At 40.1% G+C, this 12,446-nt stretch overlaps 1 protein-coding gene across 4 annotated transcripts in view; it reads left to right on the top strand.

Moving 5' to 3' along the window:
- The window catches only part of CDK14 (cyclin dependent kinase 14), a 553,499-nt gene that overhangs the window by 406,904 nt on the left and 134,149 nt on the right, over nt 1-12,446 (top strand). For all 4 annotated transcript variants that reach the window (XM_080663151.1, XM_080663154.1, XM_080663152.1 and 1 more), the window contains one exon: nt 2,980-3,043. In XM_080663151.1, coding sequence (XP_080519277.1) covers nt 2,980-3,043 — 64 coding nt within the window. The remainder of the gene's footprint in view (nt 1-2,979; nt 3,044-12,446) is intronic.

The raw sequence follows: 12,446 nt of genomic DNA on the forward strand, positions 1-12,446 counted from the left end.
TTTATCGCCTGCATTCTTTATTTCAGTTAATAACTTCTTGTCCCCCATAGAATGGCTCCTAAACTGAAAGCAATGCATTTTACATCATGACTCACAATGCATGCGTGCGCGTGCGCACACACACACACAACCTGAACTGAGTTTTCATAAAACATTATGTATTTTTACCATGTATGTTGCCCTCTGATATTTTCTATGTATTTTCTCTTTTAAAATATGCTGATGTCAACACTCTTAAAAGAAAATTTACAATCTACCAATGGGTCATCTATAGTGGGGAAACAAACAGATAAAATTTAGTTTCCTTGGATTTGGTTCTGGCCCGAGCCTCCCTGGCATCCTTCACACTGTTATTAGACACATCATTCATTCAGTCAGTCAGTCAGGCAGTCAGGCAGTCAATATTTACTGAGTGTATGGGACATGGTAGGCACTAGGTATCCAGAGACAGACACTATGGTCTCCACTCTGCAGTCCAGGGTCCAATGAGAAGACAGATAAGTAGAAGGCAGCAGGTAGGTCTTACAGAAAGAAGTCTGCAAAACGCCCTCGGAGATCACCAAGATCACCCCATGCAACTTGGACCAGAGAATCCAGAAAGTCTTTCAGGAAAAGATGAAGCATGAGCTGAAACTAGAACCAGAGATAGGAGTTAACCTGACCAGTTAGGGGCAGGACATTCCAGAAGAATGTACTTTCTCCAAATACCCATGTTGTTCTGGGGCCTGAGCAACATGGGTATTTAGAGAAAGTATTTTGACATAATCTTTTCTTTTTAACCAGAATACTTTCCTGCACTACCTCCCTTTCTTTACTTGGCTAACCGTCAGTCAGTGTTCCTTCTCCCACTAACCGGTCCTCTCCAATGTAGCTTTTCTCCTCGCCCTCAGGTAGACTCACGCAATCCCCGCTTTGGGCTCTCACCTCCCTCTCCCTCTGAGAGAACACTTATGCTGAAGGTAGATCATCGGTGCCTTTGTTCATCTGCCTCACCAGAGAGGCGCACCTCAAGGTGGAGCCCAGTCTCATCCCTCTGTCTTCTGTGACAAACGTGAATATTAGTCCAATGAAGAGATGAACTAGTAAAGGAGCAGAGAGGTGTGCAAGCCACAGCACAGGGGTAGGGTGAAGCTGCTTAGATGCATATGTACCAGAGTTTTTAGCATATCAAAGCTTTTGTTTTAAGATTAAAATGGGCTGGAGGTGCTTATTTACAGATGTGGTAACCATGTTTTAAATATTGATGGCTCGCGGGCTACAGTTTTTGTATGTGCACTGTTTTATTTGTAAAAGACTGTTTTTGGCTTTTAGAGAATACCTGTTTTTCTTTCTAACTTAAAAATATCTTGGTGGTAGAATTTCTTAGTTGATTGATATAAATGAAATTCTGCTACCAGAGACAACACACACCCACTTTTCCTATTGCTCAAGTACCCTACCATCTCTAACCATATATTTCACCCAAATTGTCTCCCAAAAAGGCTTTTATAAGAAGCAAAATTGACTTTATTAATTGATTTTTTTGGGGGGCGGCGGGGGAGAGAGAAAGGAAGGATAGAGAAATAGAAACATCAATTGGCTGCCTCCTTCATGTCCCCTACTGAGGTTCCAGCCAGCAATCTGGGCCTGTGCCCTGACTGGTCGGTGACCTCCTGGTTCATGGGTCGACAATCAACCACTGCGCCACACTGGCCAGGTCCAAAATTAACTTTTAATTCTTCATTTCCTTTGGCCACTAGCTGCCAAGTTTGTATTTCCTGTGCCCATTGTCCCAGGAGTTGTAGCCAAGATACTAATTTGAGACCTGGAATCTCAAATTCCTCCTATTTCGCCAGCTTCTGGCTTTGTCTCTTGCCATTTTTAACCTCTTTGACTCTTTGTGTTGGTTCATGATAGTTGGGGTTAGAGCATGTGGCATTGATTCCTGACCAGAAGACACTGTGGAAAAAGTAGACAGACTAGGTTCTCCCACATGGCCAGCACCTCCCTTACCTGACCCCGTGTCCTGTGGGTGCTCTGAATACTGTCTAACAGGGACATAGTGGTTGCTGCAGGCCAGGTACGGTTCTCACCACAGATGAGGGAGGTGCTCTTATCACCTCCAGTTTACAAGTGAGGAGGTTGATGCTCGGTGAGGTGATTTCTTGCCCAAGGTCTTAAAACTAGTAAGTAAGTAAGGTGCAGGGGGTCTGTCTCCAGGTCTGAGCTCTCAACCCTTCAACTCCACTCTTCTCAGTCGGTGACTTACCGTGACCATTGAGTGTAATAGTCATAGATGGTGGAGTTGGAAATTCAAATGAAGTGTGCCCACTTATATGGGAGCTGGAATTGCCCTTTAATTCCTTTAACCAGATCAAACATTGTGGTGATAGAAAAGCACACAGGGAAGAAGGTAGAAATGCGGGTAAGGAAAGGAAAAAGTCCAGGGAGAACAGTATTTTGGGACGAGGAACCTATGGATCACATAATTAAAGATGTTAACTGTAATGAGCATATGGCCAGTAGAGAAACGAGCCTCCCAGGCTGTCCATCCTGCTTCTTTGAAACAGCGATGCTCAGACAGAGGATGTGGGATGAGAAATGACAGATTCTTACAACTGTTTAATGACTAGACATCTGATACCGGAGTGAAGGACAAAAGCTCATGAAAGAATCATGAGGGGCACGGGCATACTTTATTCAGTTCCATGAAGATGATAGCTTATCGTTTGAGTTCTAAACCTACTTATTAGGTTTGGAGTTGATAAAATGCAGCCGATTTCACTTCTCTTACCTCATTCAGCTGCATATGTTAAAGCACAGACATTCATCTTGGGTGGCTCTTTAGCTGGGTTTCAGTTTTACTGAAATAAAATTCCTGGCTCATGATAATGGAAAAGAAAAAAAAAATCCAGAGTTTCATCATATTCAGGGTACTGGAGAATTTTGAGTGCTTTGGAAATAATAAGTCTGTTTCCACAATTTCCTGCTCTCCACTAGGTTCTTGGAACGCCAAATGAGGACACTTGGCCTGGAGTTCACTCTTTACCACATTTTAAGCCAGGTATGTTTCATTCATTACAAATGACTAAATGCTTCCTATATGCAAAAGGTGAAGATATAAATGTTCCCCCTCAAGCTCATATATTACCTTGAAAATTTCTTGTTACTTTTGTCATTGTGTATTCTACATATTAGTGGAGTTGTCTTTTATTTTCACATTTTATTTGTCTTGTAAAGATAGAATAAATGATATCCCTCATAAGAGATTTTCATCATGAGGGATGTAATTCATTTGACTTGACAGGCTAATCTTGAAGCATTCATTTCATTATCAGCTAGATTAGCATCCATGTCTATAAAAACAAAATTTAAATTTGGGTACAACAATCTGTGTGACTTCTTGTAATAATACTAGGAAAAGTATTCAATTATAAAAAGGAAAACATCACATTTTGACTTCTTTTTTAAAAACTAGCAATTTATGGTCAGTGAATTTGAGTTTAAACAGATGAAATGTTCTGAATGTCCTATTGTATAGCATTCAATCTTTTTAAATGTAAAATATTGAAATACCTAAACTGGAAAATCTGAGAGAAAAATGCAGTACTTGTAAAAATGAACTGTCAGGTTTTTGCTCACCAGGAGGTGGCAGTCAAGAAACTTTCAACTTTAATGATTATATTAAACAGAAGAAGAATCTCAAACTTGGTCTGTTTAACTTTTATAGGAGGGATGAAAGGTTTGCAATTGGAAATTTAATAAAAATCAGTGAAATGAATTATTATAAAATGATTCTCTTGTTGGTTGTTGGGTTTTTATTTCTTGGTTACAAAACATGTATTATAAAATGCAGACCCACCATAAAATTACTGAAAGGGATTTTATGGAAGATCTAATAGTTCATTATTTTATGAGGGAAAAGAGCTATGAATAATTTCTGTAATTGGGGCCAAGTATATTCTTTTTCTCCACTTCCCCTCTTTTTGGGGGACCATCAAGAATAAATTATGACTGAATTTGGAAACTATTTTTATTCTTAATGTTTTTCTTCTGAAAGTATAGAGTGTGTACTGAGAATTCTTTTATCTTCTTCAGTGCCCAAGAACTCCGTACTTTTACTAAAAATTTTACTAACTTCTGTTTTCTAAAAGACGATAGCACCTTAACAATTTAGATGGATTTTTTTCTCTTCTTTTTTTCAACCAAGCAAGAATCATCCTCCAACTGCTGCAATTGTCCCTAGTAAGTCTAAGTGAGAACATTTACAAATTTGTAAATGTTCCAAATGTGGACTCTTAAAGAAGGTTAGCTTCCCCATGTTAGTATCTAAAATATAAAGTCCTAAAGAAATAAGACAAAGGAGACTGTGAATAAAATTAAATGAATAAAGATGGGTGCAGAAAGAAACAATTGAGATCGGTAGTCATTTGGCCTGCCAAGTTTCTGCACCAGAAAGCATGAAGGAATTTGTTGATTTTGGTGTAAATAGAATTTGTCTTCCTCAACAGCCTACAAAAGCATTTATCAAATGTCCTGGAAAGTAATATGATGTAGTAGAAAATAAGCTAACAGATTGAGAACTGCATGAGATCAGAGATTGCACATAATACATATTTCGATGTTCAACAAATGTTTGTTTCCCTGAATTATATTGAACTAGAGACCCAATGCACAGAATTCATGCATCGGTAGGGTTCCTAGGCCTGGCCAGCGATCAGGGCCTATCGGGGCCTTCCGGCTGCCGGCTGGGGCCTTCCTTCCGGCTGCTGGCCGGGGCCTCCCTTCCCCAGCTGCCAGCTGCCAGCTGCTGGCTGGGGCCTCCCTTCCCCAGCTGCCAGCCAGGGCCTTCCTTCATTCCACACCACCCCCTGGTAGTCAGCACATGTCATAGCGAACAATCGAACTCCCGGTCTCCCAGTTGAACTCCTGAGGGGACACTTTGCATATTAGCCTTTTATATATACAGATGAGTAAAACAGACATTACTTATGTGACTCTTCTGATAGATAGATATATAAATTAGGGCATATATGTTTAAGTTATTAATATGATGTACAGGTGTCACTACAGACATATGATACATAATAGGTCATGGGAATCCAGAAGAATAACATGTGCAGATGGTGTAAGGCATGGGAGCTGACAAACAAGAAAGATATTATGGGCCAAGCTTGAGGCTTGAGGATGAGAGAAGATGTGATAAATGCTTCCTGAGTTGGCTTGAGAGGAGTCAAGGGAAGACAATATATTAGATTGAAGCAAAGGAAGCCAATCTATGAGTCCTTTCATGCAGCCCAGTAACCAGACCATCAGGGGTCCTAGTCTCCCCCAGCCTGGACCTCATACTCCAAGGAAGAAGATGCACACTCCAAGAGGATAAAGGGATCAGTGGTAGGTCCATCGACCCTTCACCTCCTTATTCTGCCCTCACAGAATGCCCTAGAAAGTCTGAGGGAAAACAAAACGTCTGAGCCATGAGGACATAATTTGTTTTGTTTTGTTTAATAGACTTTAATTTTTTTAGAGCAGTTTTGGTTCATAGCAAAATTAAGTGGAAGGTACAGAAATTTCCCATATACCCCTGCCCCTATATATGCACAGACAGCCTCACCATTATCTACACCCCCACCAGAGTGGTACATTTGTTACACTGATGGACCTTCATTGACATGTCAATATCACCCAAAGTCCATAGTTTACATTAGGATTAATTCTTGGTGTTGTTTAGTCTATGGATTTGTACAAATGTATAATGACATGTATCCACCATCATACTATCACACAGAGTAGTTTCCCTGCTCTAAAAGTCCTCTGTGATCCGCCTTTTTATTTCTCCTTCTCCCCACCCCCTGGCAACCACCAATCTTTTCACAGTCCCCATAGTTTTGCCTTTTAAAGAATGTCATACGATTGGAATTATACAAGATGTTGCCTTTTCAGACTGGCTTCTTTCACTTAGTAATATGCATTTCAGTTTCCTTCATGTCTCTCCTCATGACTTGATAGCTGATTTTTTTTTTAGAGCTGAATATTCCGTTGTCTGGATGTTTATTCATTCACTCACCTACCTGCTGAAGGACATCCTAATTGTTCCAAGGTTGGACGGTTATGAATTAAGCTGCAGATTGTTGTGTGGATAGAAGTTTTCCGTTCCTTTGTGTAAATACCAAGGATTGTGATTGATAGATCGGACATGTTTTGCTTAGTTTTTGAATAGGAAATAAATTTAAGCAACTCAAGATATCCAACAATATTAAGAGGAGCAAAGCCTCCCATCTACCACTTCCCCAGCATCACTGCCCCACCACAGGCCCCATTTTACTAGTTTCTTATGTTCCTTTTCTTTACGTAAATGAAAGAAATTATAAAAGTATATTTTTATGTTTCGTATATTAAACATAGTTTTGGCCTTGCTTTTCTCACTAATGCATCCTAGGGCTTCCCATGTCACTATGCAGAGGAGGCCCTTGAGCTTCCCTCTTCTCTTACAGCGGCACTGTTTTCCATGGCATGGATTTAACCTGTTCCCCACATATGGAGATTTGGGTTGTTTCTAGTGTTTGGCTATTATAAATATTAAAAACCTGTAGATAGGCACATACAATGCACATTGCATGTATGCAAGTATATCTGAATGATAAGTTACCGGACGTAAAGTTAAAGAATCAATAAGTACTTACGGCTATCATTTTGAACTCTTTTGTCGGGCTGTTGTCCAAAGGGATGGTACGAGCTGGCTCTGTGACCAGCAATAGTATTGGGTGGTGAAGAGTACTTGGAGGAAAATAGAGCAAGAAATGGGCTCAGGCAGTGCCAGGGAAGGAGATGATTTACAGTTTTAAATTGTAAATATAATCAAGGGAGTCCCCACTAAAAGATGACATTTGACTGAAGGAAATGAAGAAAGAGATTGAAGAAAGAACTAGGAGAAGCTCCAGGGCGGTCTAGTCCTGCTCTCTCCTTTGTTAGGTGAGGACCTGAGGTCAGGATGTTGCAGGACTCCCCGAGTCAGTGGGAGAGGTGGAGTAGCCCAGCTCTCCCTGGGTTTCTGTTCAGTTCTCCTTTTTCCAGTGCACATCGCGGAAGATCCTGCTGCTGGATCTGTATTGTGATTTCGCCCTGACATTCTTCTACTGAACATTATTTTTTGACTCAACCTCTTTTTGTTGTTGTTTGCAAAGAACTTTACATTTTATTTTTAAATTCCAGTTTACACTTAATATTATTTTGTATTGGTTTCAGGTGTATAGCATAGTGGTTAGAGACAATCCTATACTTTACAAAGTGGTCCCCTGATATTCCCACTACCCACCTGGCACATACACGGTGCCATACAATATTATTGACTATGTTCCCTATGTTGTACTTTATGGACAATTACTTTATAAAGAACATCTCAGAAAAGTAGAGAGGATATGATCTCTGTATTTAATAAAATACATCAAACCGCAAATATCACTTTGCATTAAATAGTTTGGCCCTGAAATAACATGTAGATTCCATGTCTGATACTTTTAATCACTTCTTAAATGCTTCCAACAAAACAGGCATTTAACAGCTATTGAATGACAAATTATTATCCAGGAATTTAAAAAAGAAAGGCACTGTAAAATTCTGGAGTGAGGGTGGGGGGTGAGGTAGAAAATGTTCCCAGACAAGAAGCAATTAAAAGTCATGTAATGGCAAGTCCTGGCTTGGGAGAAGTTATTCTCACACAGGTTGGCAGTAATATCATAGACATGGGAACAGCTTTTCCCCCATAGGTCCTTAGCTGGCCAAGGACTTGATATGAAATGTCATAGATACGGCCAATGCTATAACATGAAAATAAGAAATAGCCAAAAATCTTGATAATCACTCAAAAATGTAAAATACAGCAATCATCCTTGTCCGCAGTGTTTTCTGCATTTCAGTTACCTGTGGCCAACTGAGGTTTGAAAATATTAAATGGGAAACTCCAGAAATAAACAATTTATAAGTTCTAAATTGCATGCAGTTCTGAGTAGCATGATTAATTCTTGGTCTGTGCCTCTCGGTCTTTCTCTGTCCTGCCCAGGACATGAATCATCCCTTTGTCCCACGTATACACAATGTATACTCCCCCTGCCCAGTTGTCACTTAGTAGTTTATTATTTACTAGACTGTCCTGTAATGTAGTGCTTATGTACAAATAACTCTTATTTTACTTACTAATGGCCCCCAAGGGTAAGAGTAGCTGGCAATTCAGATATGTCAAAGTCAGTACCACTAATATCCCATCATTTACACAAAATATCAGTGGGCAAAGAATTGTACCCGACTCATGAAGGTGGGAAGAGAGAAGAGAGGAAATATTTGCTGAATAACTAATATCCCCCACTAGGTCTTCTAACTTAGGACACTTGTTGGCTACTTCTGTCTAAAATTACATGAATCAAATTAATTTCTGTTTAAAATAATGTTGATTTTAAAATCCCTTTAAGCCATTTTCTTAGGGCTTTATGACTATGGAGTAATAACATGCTAATAGGTGAGAGAAAAAAATATTGGTTTTCATTATTTAAGATCCAAGTAATATTTTAAACACCCCCTCCCCCCAATATTCAAGTCAGATAATAGGGTGATAAACCGATTATGAATAATTAGCTCAGTTGTAAAATCTGATGAAATTTTCTTCCCTTGATTCAGTGCTCTCAAAATACCGTTGTAGCTAATAGACAATAATGTTTGTAATGGTGATTATTTTAAAAGGACGTAAGTATGTGTGTACAGAGATGCTTTTGCCTCTAGAGCCACCTTTGTAAACCCAATTAATAATCTCTTGACTGTAAAAAAGGACAATTCGCCAAAACCGGTTTGGCTCAGTGGATAGAGCGTCATCCTGCGGACTGAAGGGTCCCAGGTTCGATTCCTGTCAAGGGCATGTAACTTGGTTGCGGGCACATCCCCAGTAGGAGGTGTGCAAGAGGCAGCTGATCGATGTTTCTCTCTCATCGATGTTTCTAACTCTCTATCCCTCTTCCTTCCTCTCTGTAAAAAATCAATAAAATATATTTAAAAAAAAAAAAAAGGACAATTGGTACTCTCTCAGAATGCCAGCCCTTGCTCTCCATGAGGGCAGTAGAATCACAGAATTACATACAAGGAGTTAGAAGAGCAACGACGTGTCTGTGATTTTTATTCATTTAACTGTTGCCTCACGATGGCTATTTAGAGTAGCTTAGCATTTTCCCTCCCTAGAGTAATACTGCATTTATATACCATATGTCTGCCTTGTACATCTATAACATAACTGTACCAGATGCTCAGCTTTTCACGCATATTAATAACAGTTGTGGCAGTAATAATAGCTAATAAGGATTGAATGTTTATTATGTGTCAGACACTCTTATTGGCTCTTGAGATGCATTTTCTTAGTGAACATGCATGGTTAACTATTTAAAGTAAGGACTGCTATGAGCCTTGTGTGTAATATAGGAAAACTGAGGCACTGAAATATATTTTTTTAATTTATGTGTGCTCTCCTTCTCTGTTTTGTTTTTTTTTCTTGATTAAGGTATTACATATGTGTCCATACCTCCATTCCCCCCCACACACACACACACACTCCCGTACATGCTCTCACCCCTCCTGCTGTCTCTGTCCATTGGTTATGCTTATATGCATGCATACAAGTGTTTTGGTTGATCTCTCCCCCTTACCCCCACCCTCTCCTACCTTCCTTCTGAGGTCTGAGCATCTGATCGATGCTTCTCTGTCTCTAGATCTGTTTTTGTTCATCAGTTTATGTTGTTCATTATAATCAGCAAATGAATGAGATCATGTGATATTTATCTTTCTCTGACTGACTTATTCCGCTTAGCATAATGCTCTCTAGCTCCATCCATGCTGTTGCAAATGGTAGGAGTTCCTTCCTTTTTACAGCAGTGTAGTATTCCATTATGTAGATGTACCACAGTTTTTTAATCCACTCATCTGCTGATGGGCATTTAGGCTGTTTCCAAATCTTAGCTATTGTAAATTGTGCTGCTATGATTGGTGTTTCTAATTTCTTGGGATATATTTCTAGAAGTGGGATCACTGGTCAAATAGGAGTTCCATTTATAGTTTTTTGAGGGAACTCCAAACTGTTCTCCACAGTGGCTGCACCAGTCTGCATTCCCACCAGCAGTGCACGAGGGTTCCTTTTTCTCCGCATCCTCGCCAGCACTTGTCATTTGTTGATTTGTTAATGATAGCCATTCTGACAGGTGTGAGATAGTACCTCATTGTTGTTTTGATTTGCATCTCTCAGATGATTAGTGACTTTGAGCATGTTTTCATATGTCTCTTGGCCTTCCTTATGTCCTCTTTTGAAAAGTATCTATTTAGGTCCTTTGCCCATTTTTTGATTGGGTTGTTTATCTTCCTTTTGTTAAGTTGTATGAGTTCCCTGTAAATGTTGGAGATTAAACCCTTATTGGAGATAACATTGGCAAATATGTTCTCCCATGCAGTGGGCTTTCTTGTTGTTTTGTTGATGGTTTCTTTTGCTGTGCAGAAGCTTTTTATTTTGATGTAGTCCCATTTGTTTATTTTCTCTTTAGTTTCTATTGCCCTAGGAGCTGTATCGGTGAAGATTGAAATATTTTTTTGAAGTAATATGTCTAAAGTCACTAGAACTTGGAAGACATTTGTGGGGGTTGTCCTATGTACACAAGAAAGGTTTGTTCTCCTAGACTTGAAAGCATAAGACATGTGAAGCCTGTGGAAAGAGCATTAGGAGCAAGGAGAGTATTATTTGTGTGCTTAGGTTTTTAAAAATAGGCTTCATTTCTTAGAGAAGTTAGGTTCACAGCAAAACTGAGCAGAAGGTACAGACATTTCCCATATGCCCCTGGTCCTCACACATGCACAGCCTCCCCCATTATCAATATTCCCCACCAGAGTGGTTCATTTGTTATAACCGATGAATCAACATTGACACATCTTTATAAACCAGAGTCCATAGTTTGCATTAGGGTTCATACTTGGTATTGCACATTCAGTGGGTGTGGTCAAATGTGTGATGACATGTATCCACCATTATAGTGTTACACAGAACAATGTTACTGCCCTAAAAAAAATCCCCTGTGCTCTACCTATTCATCCTGCCCTCTCCCTTAGCCCCTAGCAACCACTGATCTTTTTACTGTCCAAATTGTTTTGCCTTTTCCAGAATGTCATATAGTTGCAAGTGAGATTTTTATTGCTGGTTAAAGGAACTTTGATTTGTTTCTTATGTATCCCAGCTCTTTGGTAGCAGTAGACTTGGAGCAGAGACTGGTTCAGCCCCTGCCACTAGCCTGCTTCACGGCCTCAGGCAACTCAGCCTTCCTTTTTTCTTTTTCCTTGATTTCAGAGAGGAAGGGAGAGGGAGAAAGAGATAGAAACATCAGTGATGAGAGGAAATCATTGCTTGGCTGCCTCCTGCACGCCACCTACTGTAGAATGAGCCCACAACCTACTCATGTGCCCTGACCAGGAATTGAACCTTGATCTCCTGGTTCATAGATCAACGCTCAACCACTGGGCCACACCGGCTAAGCCAACTCAACCTTTCTAACCTCAGTTCACTTTCTTGTCACATGAAATGGCTAGACTGCCTGATTGCTCAGGTCCTGTCTAGCTCCCACTTCCCTGGGAAGCCTCTGAGTGCTCCCTCCCTGATCTCTTCCCCACTTTGCTGAGTTGGATGGAGGGGTGGGTGGGGACGCACAGAGAGTGAGACACAGAGTCTTCTCCTTTGTTTTCTGGGAGCTGTAAAGACTCACTCTGATTTGTGAATGGTACAATTTAGACTTTAATAATAAATGCCTGACTGATTAAACTTGACCTCTCTAGAGAAAAAGTCTTATGGAAAGAGAAGTGTTTCCTGACGTTAGTTTGGGAAAGGTGTAGATAGTTAGAAGACCTCACCTGGGAATATACACTCCCAAACCCACATATGTATGTACATTAGAAAAACCAAATGCTGTCCGAAGTCAGAGTGTAATGAATATAGCAGAATATTTATTTATGAAAGTTGCTTAAAGGTTACTCATTTTAACATGCACACCATTGGGAGTTGAAGGATGGTTTGCTGCAGCCAGGGCTGGTCAGGATGCTGCAGTTCCCTGGTTTCAGGACTGAAGACAACTTTAGCATCTGGGGAAGCCACTCTGGTGCCAGCTACAGGGCAGTGCAATTCAGGTGTTAATGTGTCACATCAGAGCTTCTCGCTGGTAGCACTAGAGCTGTGCCATATCTCAAGCATAAATTTTGGGGATATCAAGTGTTTTAAAGCCGTGAATTGCAACTGTGCAATTTCTAAAGTGCCCTGTTTGGATCCCTGTGCTTTTTTGGAGCTGAGATAACTAAATTCCCCATATTTTAGAAGCTTAGCCTTCTATTTGGGGTAAACCTTCTTCTACTATACATGAATTCTGCTTTACTTCTGTTCTAAGCACTATAGATGGTTTCAATCC

The sequence above is a fragment of the Plecotus auritus genome, assembly GCF_963455305.1.
Source record: "Plecotus auritus genome assembly, chromosome: 4".
Lineage (NCBI taxonomy): Eukaryota > Metazoa > Chordata > Mammalia > Chiroptera > Vespertilionidae > Plecotus > Plecotus auritus.